The sequence below is a fragment of the Pyrgilauda ruficollis genome, unplaced genomic scaffold, assembly GCF_017590135.1.
Source record: "Pyrgilauda ruficollis isolate IOZ18807 unplaced genomic scaffold, ASM1759013v1 scaffold62, whole genome shotgun sequence".
NCBI lineage: Eukaryota > Metazoa > Chordata > Aves > Passeriformes > Passeridae > Pyrgilauda > Pyrgilauda ruficollis.
This window is the reverse complement of record NW_024527933.1, coordinates 102,895-119,311: the sequence shown is the minus strand read 5'-3', so window position 1 is coordinate 119,311 and position 16,417 is coordinate 102,895. Positions and strand designations below refer to the sequence as shown.

General features: G+C 46.7%; 3 protein-coding genes across 3 annotated transcripts; 2 read left to right on the top strand and 1 right to left on the bottom strand.

Moving 5' to 3' along the window:
- Positions 1 to 1,042: 1,042 nt before the first annotated feature.
- SURF4 (surfeit 4) lies at positions 1,043 to 7,821 on the top strand. Its single transcript, XM_041483876.1, has 5 exons — positions 1,043 to 1,973; positions 2,837 to 2,913; positions 3,508 to 3,551; positions 4,461 to 4,647; positions 4,918 to 7,821. The coding sequence occupies exons 1-5, from the start codon at positions 1,766 to 1,768 to the stop codon at positions 5,182 to 5,184; spliced, it is 783 nt and encodes a 260-aa protein (XP_041339810.1). The 5' UTR covers positions 1,043 to 1,765; the 3' UTR covers positions 5,185 to 7,821.
- Positions 7,822 to 8,089: 268 nt separating this feature from the next.
- SURF2 (surfeit 2) lies at positions 8,090 to 11,429 on the bottom strand. The gene is made up of 6 exons (XM_041483875.1): positions 11,316 to 11,429; positions 10,472 to 10,626; positions 10,149 to 10,252; positions 9,503 to 9,694; positions 8,818 to 8,969; positions 8,090 to 8,188 (listed from the first exon to the last, which is right to left on the bottom strand). Exons 1-6 carry the CDS (start codon positions 11,421 to 11,423, stop codon positions 8,105 to 8,107), a joined length of 795 nt encoding a protein of 264 aa, XP_041339809.1. The 5' UTR covers positions 11,424 to 11,429; the 3' UTR covers positions 8,090 to 8,104.
- LOC121362402 (surfeit locus protein 1) lies at positions 10,855 to 16,225 on the top strand. Its single transcript, XM_041483873.1, has 9 exons — positions 10,855 to 10,938; positions 12,021 to 12,102; positions 12,221 to 12,348; positions 12,703 to 12,785; positions 13,548 to 13,739; positions 14,246 to 14,318; positions 14,693 to 14,855; positions 15,395 to 15,476; positions 15,750 to 16,225. The coding sequence occupies exons 1-9, from the start codon at positions 10,876 to 10,878 to the stop codon at positions 15,814 to 15,816; spliced, it is 933 nt and encodes a 310-aa protein (XP_041339807.1). The 5' UTR covers positions 10,855 to 10,875; the 3' UTR covers positions 15,817 to 16,225.
- Positions 16,226 to 16,417: the final 192 nt, after the last annotated feature.

Here is a 16,417-nt window from a genome sequence, read left to right as displayed (position 1 = left end):
TGCTGTGAGGTTGCTTAGCACTGGAGCTGCCATGGGCTGCAGCCTGTCTGACTTGTCTGGAGCCCATTGGATGTGTGCACTCGTGTTTAATGGCCAGTGTTAAATTCCCTCTGCCTGCCAAGAGAACAGGTACATGTTAAATGTCTTCTTGGATCCTTCACCTGTTCTCTTCATGGTTCCAGGGAAGGGGAAAATGAGGTCAACTCCCACTTCAAAACAGCAAAGATGAGGCTTGGAGGAAGATACTCTCTATTTGCTGCTTTTTTTCAACCTTACCACAGCACTGTTTTTATCCTTTCCTTAGAGATTCCCAGCACTTGTCTTCTTTCATTTCTTTCTAGACCAAAGTTGCTTGTTCTGTATCTTACAAAAGACTTCTGGTTTGTAAGAACTTTATTCTTAGTATTCCTCAGCAAGTTTCCTCAACCTCACAGTGAAACCCAGGAGGGAGGAAAGCTGTAAACCAAGATGTGTGTCTCATTCAGTGAGTGACAAAGATCAGAAATTCTCTTCTGACTCATTCATCCAACTGTTGACATGGCTTAAAAAAGCCTGAAGTGGCAGCCTTCAGGAGGCAGAGTACAGCTGCACTTAAAATGCACTTGATTAAGGTGAATTTTGACCCTTAGACTCTGGATACAGGCAGTACAACAGTGCAGTTTGTTCCAATATTAACTATTTAATTGACCATTAAGAATGTTTGCTGATTTTTTTCTGGTGATAATCTGTAGTTGCACAGTGAGCTAGGCTTGTCATTTGCATAGCCTTTAGTATTGACTGATTGCTGCTGGCAGGAATAAACTGTCAGAAGTGGCTTTTGTCTCCTTCCTGCTGGAATTCTCAATTAAGTAATAACCAGTGCTGCCTAGAAAATGGGTTGACAATTAAACACTTGTCCTAACCCAGAGGCAGTAAGCTTTCCTGTGCACCCCACAGACCTATAGAACACCACCCTCTAGACTCTGTTTGGCAATTTTGTATTTGTTCCTTTAATTGTTGTAATTGCAGAGCAAACTGATCCAGGAGCCTGCAAGATGAAGGGGGCCCAGATACATTTTCCATTCCCAAAAACTAAAGCTCAGCATCTGTTGCATGATGGTATCATTTCCTTTTAACCACTGCACTGAACTGTGGCTGTAAACCTGTGTTTCCTTCCTGCAGAAGATGCTCCTTTGAATGGAAGTAAAAACCTGCCTAGAGGACAGAGTTCCATGCAGTGATTATGTGGAGCTCAGATCTGCTGCTGCTCGAGTACTTGTGCTTTGTTTGCACTGAGCTGTTGGAGGGAATGAGTTTGGCAAACAATTTAGCCATCTTTTTTAATTTGTACAGAACTTGTCTTCTCTCAGCCTGGCTCCCTGAATCCGGGTTGTCCCAGGGTGCTGAGTGCCTGAGCACATCGGTGGGAGCAGGATTGCCCTTTCAGCTCCAGGCTATCTGATAGCTGAGCTGTAACATGAAACCCTGAGATAGAGAAACTAAAACCAAGGTCAGCCTTCATTAGTGAGAACTCCATCAAAGCACAGTTCCTGTTACAAGAAATGTGCTGCTGGATTCTGCTTTTTTCCCAAGTCCTATTCCAATGGAGAATGACAGCAGGTTTCCCCTGCTGCTCCCAGTAGGTGAAGAAGCATTTCATTAAATCCAAGTCCCAGTTTCTCTCTGGATGTTGGTGACCCTGAGTGCATGAGAACTGCTGATCTCAGTGTGCAGAGAGCAGGGCTGTGTTATCCCTGCAGTGTCCCTTTCCCTGCCTTCCCTGCTAATGCCCTGTGTGCCCCTGCAGTTCCTGAGGGTGACCAAGCAGTACCTGCCCCACGTGGCCCGGCTGTGCCTGATCAGCACCTTCCTGGAGGATGGCATCCGCATGTGGTTCCAGTGGAGTGAGCAGAGGGACTACATCGATGGCACGTGGAACTGTGGCTACTTCCTGGCCTCCATCTTTGTGATCATAAACCTCTTTGGGCAGCTGAGTAAGTGGCTCTGGGGCTGTTCAGGTGCAGGCAGAGCCCTCCAGTGTGGATGCAGTTCTGTTAGTCATGGCAGCGTGGGATGCCTCACTGATTTCCTGATAGCTCCTGACAGCTTAGAAATGATAGTACTACATGGGCTGAATGGAAAGAGCTCTGAATTGACCTGCTTCAGCCTTTCCTGGAAGCAGTCATAGAGAGTTCCTTGTGACACAATGCCTCTGAGTCAGAGATGGCAAGAATTCATCAGGACAATCTGATTTCAGTTCTGTACATGTATCCATAAATACAAGCCACACCCAGAGTTCTCTAAATGAAATACTCCTGTTCTTTTAAACAGGGCCATGTTGAGACTTTCTCAGCCTTCTGTTTTTATGGGCATTCATCTCCAAGGCAAATTCTTAACCAGGAGAGGGTGCATTTAAGCCTGAGTGAGGTGCTTGTGTCAGAAATATTTCCAAAGCTCAGGAATCAAAATAATCCCTGAAAGAGTGCAGTGCTGTGTGTATGCTGGGTGGGCTCAGGCTGTCAGAAACTGAGAGAGGAAAAATCCTGTTCTGTTTATATTATGTCCCTGATTGCCAATTCCTTATCTCGTGTCTGGATTTAGATTTTTTGCCCTCACTATTTGGTGTAGATAGTCACCTTAATTTAATGCAGTTGCCAGTCCTCATGTCAAAGTGACAAAGGCTGTTGGTGCTTTCTGATGGAAGTTTTGAGAAAGATTTTGAGTTTTAACCTTTTAAGGAAAAGGAATACAGCATGATGGGCCTAACAGTTATCTCACAGAAGAGAAAGGAAAATCCAAGTTAGCATTCCTGCAGGAGCTTTTCCAAGTGTAACTGTGTTCAATTTCCCCACCTCAGGTGGCTGTATCCTGGTGCTGAGTAGGAACTTTGTGCAATATGCCTGCTTTGGACTGTTTGGAATTATAGCATTACAGGTAGGAGGCTTAAATCTTCATCCCTTCTAAACTGTATCTTTCAAATCTCTCTTAGCCCCAGTACTCCCAACATGTTTAAATATAACTTGCAACCCTGGAATTTTTCTCCACCCTGGCTTAGTGCCAGTCCTTGATGGCATTGAACTATTTTGCTGCTTCTGTTCTCCTGATGTGCCCAATAGATGTAATTGCAATTAGTCAGCTTGGAGACATTCATTCAATACTTGACCTTGACCAATTTAGCAGAAGTAACTGGCAATTTACCTGGATGTCAGTTAATGAGCCAAATGTGGAACTTGCAGTTGCTTTGGCCTTCAGCTCTGTTCCCATCACAAAGGATCCTATCTAGTAGCATCCTTCCCCTACAAAACCAGGGAATTTTGGGGACCCTAAAGCACAAATCAAATTCTGCCTTCCCTTCCCTGTGTTACACAGACTCACTGGACCACACTGATGTAATGACCTTGTTTCCCTCACTATACTGTGTTTATAATCAAATTCTGCCGTGGCAGATACAGACTTGAGATTGTAACAGAAACTCAGAACTTCAGTGTCATTTATGTGATGTTTTAACCTGTTTTATTCTTTGTCTAGACTATTGCATACAGCATTCTATGGGACCTGAAGTTCTTGATGAGGTATGACTGCTTCTGGAAGTTTTTATGGAAACAGAATGAAAACTGACACTTGGTGGCAGAGGAAATGACATTTGTACATAGTATTTACTAGAAAGGTTTTACAAGTGATGCATTTATATTAAAGAAGAAATGATAGCTCCTGAAAAATTAGGAGGGACGATGTTAAACTAAAGAGAGCAGGCTCAGGAAGGGAAAGACTAATCCTAACCCACTAGGATCCAATTGCTTCTGCTGCTGACCTGGCTGAGAGCTCAACCAACTGTCTACACTTGATCAGAGTTGCTTTTATTTCCCAAATGGCAAAAATAGCAACTTTGCTTCTGCATGACTGAAGCCATTTTCTGAGAAAACTACAGCATGTGGTCACTGGAGTGGTTTCTGGGATTTTAAACCTCTTAACACCTTCCCTGAGGAGAAGACAAGATTATAAACATCAGCTTTCCTGTCAGGCCCTGAGTGATGGCTGGCTGTTGCCTTTGCACCCCTCTGAGGGAGGCCAGCACAAGAGCTACACTCTGGGCTTACTACAGCCCTGTCAATGTGTAACTTTTCAGCTGCTCTGTTTTCTCAAAGCAACCTCTGAACTACTTTGGCATATATGGCTAAACCTGAGGTACAGAATAACTTGAACACAATGAAATCCGTGTTGTAACGGCCCCTGAAGCAACTGTGCCTGAGTGGTGGGCGCTGGACTTCCCTGGCAGGCTGCTCCCCCAAATCCTGGGTGTGCTCAGTGCTGCTGGGGCTGGGAAGTCTAACACAGACAAACACATCCCACAGTGCAGAGCAAGTCACTCCTCACTCTCACACAGATCCTTACTGAAATTGTCAGATAAGACTTTACAGATACAGATCAGTGCAAGCTGTACTAAACTGCTTTTTTTTAAATCTTTTTCCCCATTTGTGTAGGAATCTTGCCCTTGGGGGAGGCTTGCTGCTGCTTCTGGCTGAGTCCCGCTCGGAGGGGAAGAGCATGTTTGCTGGTGTCCCCACCATGAGGGAGAGCTCCCCAAAGCAGTACATGCAGCTGGGGGGACGAGTGCTGCTCGTCCTCATGTTCATGACACTGCTACACTTTGACATGAACTTCTTTTCTGTAAGTATCTCAGCATTGAAGTACGAGTTGAGCAACTAGAATGTAGCACCAGTGCCCAGGTGGGCTGCAGGATCTCAATGCTTATTGAAATCTATAAGTAAAATTAATACTTTAGAAAATCTATAAGTAAATTTAAATACTTTAGAAAATGTTATTTAGGTTATCTATGCCATGACAACTGAACTTATCCAAGCTCTGCTCTCATGTTGGTGTATCTGTTTAAGAACTGTGTAAGTAAAATGTGGTTTTTGTGGCTTTTGTTCCTTGCAGATTCTGCAGAACATTGTGGGCACAGCCCTGATTATCTTGGTGGCAATTGGCTTCAAGACTAAGCTGGCTGCCTTGACTCTGGTCATCTGGCTCTTTGGCATCAACATCTACTTCAATGCCTTCTGGACCGTCCCAGCCTACAAGCCCATGCACGACTTCCTCAAATACGATTTCTTCCAGACCATGTCTGTCATTGGAGGGCTCCTCCTCGTGGTTGCACTGGGTCCTGGTGGAGTCTCCATGGATGAGAAGAAAAAAGAGTGGTAACAGGAATAGCAACACTTCTTGGGACATACTGTACTAAGTCCAGAACTGATTCTCTATGGATTCAACAAAAACTGCCAGCATTTTACACATACATGCCCCCTTCCTATAAAAGGCACAGATGTTTTGAATTTCATTTACTGTGGCACCAGTAATACAATAGATAAAATCCTATTTCTTCAAGGAATGTTGCCTAGGCTTATTCTAACTTCCTAGATTTGGGACTAACCCAAGGAACCTGCATTTTGCTGATGCTTCAGTGAATTGCAGTAGAACAGTTGCTGTCTGGAATGTCAGCAATGTCTTAAAATTTGCAGAAAGGTGAGCAGATAGAGCTGGATCATTCAGTGGTGTTGGGTTGTAGCTATAACTAAAAAAGTGGATCCCCTTTCTTGCCCTTATCAAAACTGTCTTGTGCATAAGGAGTTCCATGGCTGGTTATAGCATTGCTTATCAAGGTGGAAAGCAGCATCAAAGAAAACCTAGAAAATCAGTTATTTTGCTGCTCAGAGGCCTGTAATTCCCTTTTGTTCAGCAGGGAAGGGTCTTTCCTGCTCCTGAATAGAAGGCAAAAAGAAAACCTTGGAAGTAGTTGCACTGCTTTCTGGGTAAGAAAAAGGAGAGGATTTTCTAACATGTCCCAGTTCTGCTCTTGAGGGGAACAAGGGGAAATCCTGTATTGTTAATCATGAATCCTGTATTGCTAATCAGATTTAAAGGAAGTGGGGGAGATAATCCTGAAGAGACAGAACATTAGATTCTGTGAAAATTCTGTGCCAAAAGAATTCTCTATTCTACATTCTTTCCCCAAAAGTTGCTCCTCCTGAATTCCCAAGAAGGGAGCCAAGTTGTGCTGCAGGTTCCATAATAAAAGCTCCTTTCTCCTATTAACCAGCTTCCATCCATATATACCCCAAATTCATATTTGAATGGCAGGTTAATGGTGAAAATGTCTTGAGAATTACAGAAACTCCCCTTTTCTGTGCACTCAGTACTTGCCAGATGAGAGCAGTCAATCTCCTAATCTGTAGTCTTTGCTTCTTAGATTCACTTCTGTCAGTCTCTTGGCTGTAAGAGTCCCAGCTGGCTGAAGAGCTGGGCTGCTGAGCTCTCCAGGACAGCCCCTCCTCTGCCACCTCAGAGCACCCTGAGCTGTGCAGGGTGGAAATGTGGAAGTGGCCCCTGTTCCCAACTCTGCAAACGGTTCTAGCTGAGGAATGTGAGTGCAAAGCCTGGGCAGTGGAGAAGCAGCCAGGGGTGAACCTTCCCCGGGAGGAACTCAGGAGGGTGAGGAAAGGAAGGCCCTGTTTGACTTCTCAGTGCCACAACCTCTGTGCCATGACCATGCTTAGTGCTGCTCAGGGAGGCCTTGTGTCCTCTCTTAGTCAACTAGGTGTGAACCTGTTTCACTAAATTGTGGAGGAATTCTAGACAGCATGAGCCCTACCAACTTCCTACCATTACATTGATTCCTTGCTCTCTTGCCTCCCCTGAGGAAGATGCTCAGCTCTTTGCTGAAGGAGGAATTCAGCTGAACATCTCCAATGGGAGCTGTTCCCCAGGATCTCCTGATAAGGGCACTCACCTGGACAGTTCAGTTAAACAGTTGCTTTTTAGGAGAGAAAACTGGCCTGAAAGAACTAAAAAAAATAGAAGAGCACTGTTGAAAGTTAAACCAGTGATTTCATCATCTTAAGGGGATAATAGCCTCTGTAAGGGCAAGATGTGCTGCTGCTGGAGGAAGCCATTTGCTATCCCAGAATAGTTAGGGTTGGAAGGGACCTCTGAAGATCATCTAGTCCAACCCATATGTCCAGATTGATGGAAGGGGAATTCAGCATTAAGGTCAGGTCACTTATGGCTTTCTTTTCAAGGAAGTTTTGCAAGAGAAGTCTTCGCCTCAAAGTGTTCTGTGTTCCTGACTCTTCCTGGCTAAACAAACTGGTCCTTTCAGTCACAGAGCTGCAGCACAGGAGCCTTTCACTGTTTCACTGCAGCTCTTAAAACGGTTCTAGACTGATCAAGGCAGCCACTCTCAGATACCTGAACTGCTGTTGATGTTCATAGTATTTATAAATGACAGAAACTACTCCTGCAAGTAGCCCCTTGTCTTTCTCAACTTCCTTGTGTCCTGTCTAACTAAGGAGCAGGATGACAGACTAGTCTGAAATATTGACCAGTTTCCTCTGCGAAAATCAAGTCTCCTTCCCAACAAAAGACCCTAGAAAAGGAACTGTTGCTGTTCCCTGCAGCAGGAATACTTCAGTATTCCAGGGGCAGTTAGGTGGAGGGCATTATCAGATACTTCTAGGCAGCACAACGTGCAGACTTATTAACTGTGAGTCCTGATGCAGAAGATTCTGGTTTCCTACATACACTGCTGTACTTGTGCATCTCCCAGAAATTCAGTGACCTCTCCCCGTGGCTGAGAAGCTCTCACAAGCAGGCTGTCAGCTACCAATTGGCTCTGCAAAGTGTTCTGGAATTCATTCTGAATATATTTTTGCTTTCTATGTGGAAAAAAAAAAAAGAAATAAGTATAAATTCTCATTTTATGCTGTATTTTGTACCTTAGTTGTGTTTGAAAATGTTTTGATTTTTGAAAACAATCAAAATAAAACAATGGCATCTTTGTATCCACTTGGCGTGTGTGGCTGGTGATGCTCCACCGCTGAGCTGCTGTGCTTTCCTGCCTAACAAAAAACAGCTTTCTGTAAAAAAACTGAGCTGTCTGGACTTGACTGCAGCAGACATCCTTCCCTCAGTGTGGGGCTGGCTTGAAGCTCTTGGAATGCAACTTAATTCCAGTCCATTATTCCCTTTCACACCTGCAACAGTTAACTGGAATGGGCAGACACTTCATGCTGTGCTCCCACTAGAATTGTTACACAACAGGCTTCAGGCCAGGTATTTATCATAGAATTTATTTCCCATTGGTTGCTTTCTTGAAGTTTTTGGGTTTTCGATGATGGCTCTTGAATTTCTTCTTTAAAGGGCCTGTCTGTTTCTGTAGGGAAAAAAATGTTAATCAGCTTATTTCCAACATCCAGAAAAAGCCTTGCTTGAGACAGCTTAAACAGAAACTGAGTGTGATCTCTTTCAACAGCCAGAATGAGCCCAAGTCTGCTCATGGAGCCAGGATCCTGCAGCTCAGCAGCCCTTTCTGATGGTTTCATTAGGTATGAACTGACAGGCTCCCTGCAGCAATGAATCCAAACTTTATCCAGCCCTAACTTTCTACTTTGACACATTTATAACGTAAGGCAGTGGCAGAAAAATGGTCTAGAGGGACTCTGTGACTGCAAAACAGTTAAATTTTTTGTGTATTTGGAGAAAATTACAGAACCCACAGGAGACACATCAGCTTTCCTTCTATGATGGTGTGGGGCAGGATCCCACCCAAGATGAGCTCTTTGTACAGGCAGGAACATCCCTCACTACCCCAGCCAGGATAAATATTGCCTGGCAGGAATTCACACCTCGGGATGCAAGTCACTGTCTGGCACACAGGGAAAAATCTATTCTGAACAGCTTTGCACCTTCTGCTGGTTCCCAGACAGGAATAGCTGGCACACCTACGGGCTGGGATCCCAGCTCCACACCCCCTGCTGCTGCAGGCAGTGGGATGACTCCCACCTTTCCTCTCTTGCCAGCTGCTCTGCTGCCATCCTTCCTTGCCCCGTGCTCTCCGTTCTGCTTGGCCCCGTCGTCCTCGCTGTCTGTCACGAAGTCATCGCTGCCCTTTGTGCTCTCTGCAGCTGAGGGGTTTTTTTCTGGGAAGAGTGCAGCTAAAAAAGATTCAGCTCAAAATCAGTTCCCTCTGCCTCCCCTCACTTTGCTTTAAAAGTGCTTCCAGTCACCACGTGTCACTACTGGAATACTTGGGAAATAAACATGCAGGTGTCTTATTGGAAATGTGCCTTGGTGCTCTTTCTATTCCCCTTCTGGGAATGTCAGCACAGGTGGTGCCATGTGTTTACACCCCTGCTCCTGCAGCAAGATGGATTTGCACCTCCAGATCTAAGCCTGACCACCTTCTGTCAAGGATTTGCTGAGAAACAAGGAAAGTGGAGATTCCTAAAACAGCAAATCCCAGTGGATCTTGTATCCCTTTCCTCACACCTTGCATGATCCAACTCATTATTAGCATTAACTATTTCTTATTTGGTGGTGGTAAGCTTTTCCAAAACCCAAGCACTCCCAACTGGATGAAGTCAGGTGTCTCTGGACACCAGCATCAGGCAGCAGTGTAAAGAAACCAGGAGACAATTAACCAAGCAACTCCCTTGAGGACATAGGTGACACTATGGCTCTCACTCACGTGGGTACAGGTCACTCATGCTGTCATCTGTCTCCTCTCCATCCTCCTCGCTGGACTTTGGCTCCCAGAACTCCTCTTTCCTGTGAGGCTGCCTGCTCCCATTTGTTTGGTCATCAGGGTGCTGTGCCCGCTGCTTCTTCTGTCTCAGGCAGGCAGGGACGTACTCCACTCCTTCCCTCTGGCATTCCTCATCTAAGAGAGAGGGTCAGGCAGCACTGATCAGCTGCCCAGCCTCTGAGCCCTCCCATTCCCAGCTCAAGCTTGTAGGAAATGCAACTTGAAAGTACAACGTGCTCCAAATATACATCTACAGTGACACTATAAACCAGGAAAGATGTTAACATAGACTGTGCTGGACACATGAATCACACTTCCTGGGGGAGTTTCAGAGCTGATCTTAAGGAAGGATGTTACAAGGTATTTGCTAGAAGCCAATTGCTCCCCATATCTGAGAACTTCTTCCTAGCTGAGGAGGACACATAGTAACACACTGCTGTCAATTTAAACAAAGCTGTCCCACCCACTTCAGAGAGATCCACTGGAATCTCAACAGCTCAGGAAAGAAATGCTGCCTGGTACAGCTTCAGGGGAAAAAGAAAAAAAACAAAAAACAAAAAACAACAAAACAAAAAAAAAAGCTGCTTACACGTTTTCAGGGCCTTCTGGTAGCGCTTCCCTTGGACGTGACGCAGGACGTGCTCTGGAAGCTTGTTGATGTGTCTGAGGGTGAGCTTGCAGAACAGCTGGTGTCTAACAGACACAGAAAGGGCCAGCAACAGTTAAAGTGTGCTGTGACTTCAGAACTTTTCACTTACAAGCACTGCAAGTGGCTCAAAGTTGATCAACACTTTATAAATCTTTTCCCAGTCTCCCCAAATCCAGTTCCTAAGAACTTTGTAAAGCCCAACCACGTTATGTCTGAGATTGAACAAAGTGTAAAGCACAACACACAGCAGGGGGAATACGTACAAATTCTTCGTACTGGGCACAATGTGGGGCTCAAACGTGCCATAGTCGAACTCTCTGGCTGCCTTTATGAGCCGCTGGTACTTCTTGCCGCTGGTGTAAGCCTGCAGCTCCGACAGGCGACAGGGCAGCTCGTGTCCTGTCAGCCTGCACCTCACCTGAAAAACACACTGATGGTCAGGAAACCCAGGGGTTTATCCCATTGAATCTCAGAGTCCGTTCGGTTGGAAAGAACTTCTGAGATCATCCAATGCAACCTACGACCGATCCCCACCTTGCCAACCACACCATGGCACTCAGTGCCACGTCCAGTCGTTCTCCAGGCACGGGAACTCCACCACCTCCCTGGGCAGCCCCTTCCAATGCCTAATCACCCTTCCGCCGGGCCGGGCCGGGCCGGGGCTGCCATGGCCGCGCTGGTGCTGCGAGCGGGACCCAGGCTGCTGAGGGAGCGGCGGGGCCCGGGACGGGTGAGCCGCTGATCCTGTCCTTCGATCCCGTCCCCTCACCCCGTTCCCTCGTCCTGGTCCCTGATCGTGTCCCATTATCCTGTCCCCTCATTCTGTCCCCTCATCCCTTCCCCTCACGGGAACTCCACCACCTCCCTGGGCAGCCCCTTCCAATGCCTAATCACCCTTCCCGTATCCATCCCGGGGCTGGGGAGGGCAGGACAGACCAGCGCTCTGCTCCCCGGCCTTCCAGCGCTGGACAAACACCTCGGGGCAGGAGCTCGCTGGGGCCGAGCCCATCGGGTACCACGCGGCGCCGTCCCCATCACGGACCCTCAGCGAGGCGGCCCCATCCCCTCAGGACCCTCACGGTGCCCCCCAGCCCTCACAGGCCGCACCTTGCCCGGCCCCGCGGGGCTGAGCAGCGGGTGCTGCCTCAGGAAGAGCCGCTCCGCCTCGGGCACCTCCGGCACGGCCGCGCCGCCGCCCGGGCCCGGCGCCGCCATCGCGAGGGTCCCCTCATCCTGTCCCCTGATCGTGTCCCATTATCCTGTCCCCTGTTTCAGTTCCATGATCCTGTCCCCTGTTTAAGTCCAGTCATCCTTTCCAGTCTCCTCATCCTGTCCCTTGATCCAGTTCCCTCCTCCTGTTCCCTCATCCTGATCCAGTCCCTTGATCCTATCTCTTCATCCTCGTCCTGTCCCCTGATCATGTCCCATTATCCCGTCCCCTGACCCAGTCCCTTTCTCTCGTTTCCTGATCATGTCCCCTCATGGTGTCCCCTCATCTTGTCCCCTGTTTCAGCTCCCTGATCCTGTCCCCTGTAGGCTCTTGTTTCTGTCAAGAATAGATTAAGCTGTTGTGTGTTTGCTGATAGCATGAATGGAAGTTCATTGCTCTGCTATAGGCAGCTCTGTAACAGAAATTTTATCTTATTTCATTTAAATTATAGCCTAACCCATAGTGTTTCACAGGCAGTTGCTCATTTGAGACTTAAATCAATGGATAAAAAAATATTTCACACAATCATCAATCACTGATCTTGCCTAAATAACATTTTATAAAGCAGCAACATCACAAAGGATCTTTCTTATTCTGTGTAGGCATCACAGTGCTTGATCAGAAGAACATTTTTTGGATGTCCTCTAACTAAGGGAGGTTCTGGTCTGGTTCAGAAGACTAAAGGTAAGAAAATATTTGTCTGGGCTTCTGCCCTGTTTCACCCTAGTACCAAGACGTAACGTTTCCTGCAGAAGTTTGGCATTTCTTCTCTGAATCCTGTTCCTATTCTGGTTTTCTGTAGGTGTTTGTTTGAGGTTCTGCAGACCACGAGGTTCTACAGCAGCTGCTGGCACATCTGGAGAGGATGCCTTGCTGAAATGGGGCCTTCTCCTCGTCCCTCTGACCACGTTCGCTCTCGGCACATGGCAGGTAAAAATAAATATTTCATTTTTTCAAAAAATGAGCACTTGAGGACTGTCAAGTTTTTCCATCTGTTTGATCTAGTTCAGACAACAGGCAGGTTAAAGATTTGCTTTTGTTTTACATTTCTGTTTTCAAAGTGTCCATTTTTAAGTCTTTAAAGGAAGTAATTTTTTACACTTCTATTTTAGTACAAATATTTCCTCAAATTAAATTCATTAGTTTCTATTTTCATATCTCAAATTACCCTGATTTAGGCCAGATCTGATGATAAAATTATGACCAAGATTTTAAGGCTTGCTGGGGTTGTTGCATTGCTCTGTTCTACCCTGAGGAGGTACTTTTGTGTTTGTTTACTTCCAGGTTCAGCGGCGCAAGTGGAAATTAGATTTGATTGCACAGCTGGCATCAAGAATCAGAGCAGATCCCATCCCTCTGACATTAGAGTATGGAAACAAGGATGGTTTGTTGTCTACAGAGCACTGACTGGGAATATTAGATATGGACTGTGCACTAATGAGCTTGTGCTGAGCTGACCTGCATGAAAATGAAGGGATGCAATGGAAATTGGGATGTGCCAGCAAATTAGAAAGAGATCCTGATTATTTATTTACTTTTAGTAAAAGGATATGTCAGTTTTTTCCTATGGGATACTCTAAATGCATGGGGAAGGATGAATTTCTGTTCAGGAGAATGTGGGTTGTAATTCATAGCATTTTTAATCCTGCTGGGGAAAGAGGACTTGGGTGTCTGTGGTGTCCCAAAGGAATTGTTACTGCAACAGGGAGTCTTGGAGCAGCAGCAGGCCCTGCCCCACATGTGGAGCAGTTGTGTCAGATGTGAGAGATTTTTAAGGTCATTTGGTCACCTGGCACAACTCTCAGAAGGGCTCAGTTGTTGGATTTCATGGTCTGGGATGGGAAACGCTTCCCATGGCTGGATGCATGGGCAGTGAGTCCACCTGCTCTGTGATACCTGGGTTGCAGATATTGTGGAAAAAAACTCCCTGGATGTTCCTGATCATCTCTATTTGGTTCTCTGGGACAGCTGAAATACATTAAGCCATATTCCATTTGTCTTCTGCCTCTGTTTGCCGGCAGGCTCCATGCAGAGTGAACCATTAGAGAAAAGGAGAAATCTGCAATAAAATCTCCTGATTGAATTCACCTAGCACAGCCGTGATTTCGTTTTCCTCTTGTTCCACACAGCCCCATGGAACTGAAGGAGTTGGAGTACAGGCCCGTGCAGGTCCGGGGGCGTTTTGACCACTCCAAGGAGCTGTACATCATGCCCCGCTCCCTGCTGGACCCCGAGCGGGAGGCGCGGGAGGCCGGGAGGATCACATCCCACCCGGAGAACGGAGCCAACGTCGTCACCCCCTTCTACTGCACAGAGCTCGGGTGAGTTAGGAGAGTCCTGCTCCACAGGAGCACTCACTTCTCCTTGGAAAATCTGAATGCTGGTGGTTGGGTTTGTATCTATCACTCACAGAATTCACAGAATCACTGGGTTGGAAAAGACCTTAAAGGTCATCGAGTCCAACCCAGCCCCAACACCTCAACTAAACCCTGGCACCCAGTGCCACATCCAGGCTTTGTTGAACACATCCAGGGATGGGGACTGCACCACCTCCCCAGGCAGACCAGAACTTTATCACCCTTTCTGTAAAAAACTTCTTCCTAATATCCAATCTGTATTTCCCTGCCTTAAAAGGTATCTCTCAGTTTGTGACATCACTGAGGCTCCATTTGAAATTTTATTTAAATTCCTTTATAATGTGCATTCAGGTGACAGCAAAAGTGGCAGCAAACACGTGGGTTGCTTCTTTCTTTGGTCTTTAGTTCTAGGCAGCAGCAGGAATAAATTCCCTTTCACTCCTGAGCAGTGCTTCTTTATGTAACTCTAGGGTCACAATTTTAGTCAACCGAGGATTTGTGCCCAGGAAGAAACTGAAACCGGAGACCAGGCTGCAGGGACAGGTAAGGGGGATCCAGGGAATGGAGGGTGTTACTCTGTGCCCCTTGGTTGCCCAGAGGCACCACTCACTAATCCAGAAAGGGAGAAGCTTCATTCAGCATCATGGGAGGTGATTTAATTAGTCATTGCACTTTCCAAATACAACAAATTTTTAATTCCCACCTTTTTGTTAAGTAAATAAGGTGTTTTACAAACAAGGAGCTGTTCTTGTTCTGCTTTTTTCCCTGCTGTGTTACAGCACTGCCCACTGCAGGGAACAATCACTTCATTTATGTTCAGACCCTTCAAGTGCCACATTTTCCTGACAGGACTTGATGTGTCAGAATATGAAATCAATCTTGAAACATTCCTTTTTTCTTTTTGCACTTCTCCTCAGATTGAAGATGAGATTGATCTCACAGGGGTGGTGAGGTTAACAGAAAAAAGGAAACCCTTTGTGCCTGAAAACGACATTGAAAAAAACCGCTGGCACTACCGGGACCTGGAGGCCATGGCCAAGGTGACTGGTGCTGAGCCCATCTTCATCGATGCAGACTTCAGTAAGTCACAGAGGAGCCCAGCCCCGTGTTTAATTTGCATCACTCTCCCTCCCTTTCTCCTCAGTTCTCTTCCTGTGCTCTGCCAGCCCACTGTATTGAAGGTGACAGGGAGCCTACGAGAGCTGGAGAAGGACTTTTGTCAGGAGCATCAAAGATAGGACAAGGGACAGTGGGTTCAAACTGCCATAGGGTGGGGTTAGATGGGATGCTGGGAAGGAATTCTTCCCTGTGAGGGTGGGGAGGTGCCCTGCACAGATTGCCCAGGGCCGCTGTGGCTGTCCCTGGATCACTGGAAGTGTTCCAGGCCAGGTTGGACAGGGCTTGGAGCAAGCTGTCTAGATTAAGGCATCCCTGGCCATGGCAGGGCGTAGAATGCGATAAGCTTTAAGGTCCTTTCCAACCCACACCATTCTGGGTTTCTGTGAACTTGGGAACATCAGTGCCTGAGGGAGAACAAGGTATCCACCAGATTAATCATTTTCTTCCCTTCTTACACACTGTGCAGATAAGGATTTAATTTGGCTGTGTTGTCCCCACAGGAAGCACAGTCCCAGGGGGGCCCATCGGGGGCCAGACCAGGGTGAGCCTGCGGAACGAGCACATGCAGTACATTGTCACCTGGTAAGGGACCAGCCCGAGCACATGCAGTGCATTGTCACCTGGTAAGGGACCAGCCCGAGCACATGCAGTGCATTGTCACCTGGTAAGGGACCAGCCCGAGCTGCTCTGGAGTGCCTGGAGGAGCTCTTGAGCTACAAAAGCCCAGTTTTAACCTAAATAGCTTGGGCCAGGTGGTTTTACTTGGTTATTGCAGCTGTCTTAGGGAGGCCCAGTCCACCCTGGAAATAATTTTCTTCAGTACTTTGAAAATCAACGTGTGATTTTCTCTCACAGGTATGGCTTGTGTGCTGCAACTTCCTTCTTGTGGTACAAGAAATTTATACAGAAGCTACCTCTGTGAGGGGAAGGAAGAAACATCTTTGTGCTACAGTCAAGAGCAGACTTTTATGGATGATAGAAGCCTGATCAGTCCTAAGTAACTGAAGCACCTGGAATTGCAGAGCAGTTTGAGCAAACAAATTATCAAGCTGCAAACAGACTTCAAGCAATCTCTGCAAACTGAGCTCCCCCCAGTGTGATTTGTCTACAGCTTGGGAGCACTGAATTTCAACAGTAATCACAAGAACACTGTTTTTCTATCCTTGGTTGTAAGCTACATTTTAACAACTCCATTTTTTTTTTTCCTTAAGACAAATCCAGAGGATTTTGTGAATCAGCCTATTTGCAGCAAGTGGTCCTTCCTGAAGTCAGGAATGGCTCACAGCAGCTGCAGCAGAATAAATAAAGGCCTGCAGGTCTTTGCCTTGTGACTTGCATCATGCATCTTACATGAACAGCAGCAAACCTGAATTAGAGGTTACTGTGGACACTCGGGTCTAGCTGGGAAAGGCAGCCTGTGCCTTTGCAAGATGAGGGCTGGCAAAAACAAGCAACTACCACAGCTGGAGCCTTGGTAGCCTCCACAGTGCCACCAGACCAAGTCAGCACCCAGGAAAGTTTTT

Coding starts and splice junctions, on each gene's coding strand:
- SURF2 (XM_041483875.1), bottom strand. CDS start 11,423: ATGGCGGCGCCGGGCCCGGGCGGCGGCGCGGCCGTGCCGGAGGTGCCC. Junction 10,253..10,471: donor GTGCCCAGTACGAAGAATTT/GTACGTATTCCC, acceptor TGTGTCTGTTAG/ACACCAGCTGTTCTGCAAGC. Junction 9,695..10,148: donor CCAGAAGGCCCTGAAAACGT/GTAAGCAGCTTT, acceptor CCTCTCTCTTAG/ATGAGGAATGCCAGAGGGAA.
- SURF4 (XM_041483876.1), top strand. CDS start 1,766: ATGCCCTGTGTGCCCCTGCAGTTCCTGAGGGTGACCAAGCAGTACCTG. Junction 2,914..3,507: donor TTGGAATTATAGCATTACAG/GTAGGAGGCTTA, acceptor TTCTTTGTCTAG/ACTATTGCATACAGCATTCT. Junction 4,648..4,917: donor TTGACATGAACTTCTTTTCT/GTAAGTATCTCA, acceptor TGTTCCTTGCAG/ATTCTGCAGAACATTGTGGG.
- LOC121362402 (XM_041483873.1), top strand. CDS start 10,876: ATGGCCGCGCTGGTGCTGCGAGCGGGACCCAGGCTGCTGAGGGAGCGG. Junction 12,349..12,702: donor TCGCTCTCGGCACATGGCAG/GTAAAAATAAAT, acceptor GTTTACTTCCAG/GTTCAGCGGCGCAAGTGGAA. Junction 12,786..13,547: donor CCCATCCCTCTGACATTAGA/GTATGGAAACAA, acceptor TGTTCCACACAG/CCCCATGGAACTGAAGGAGT.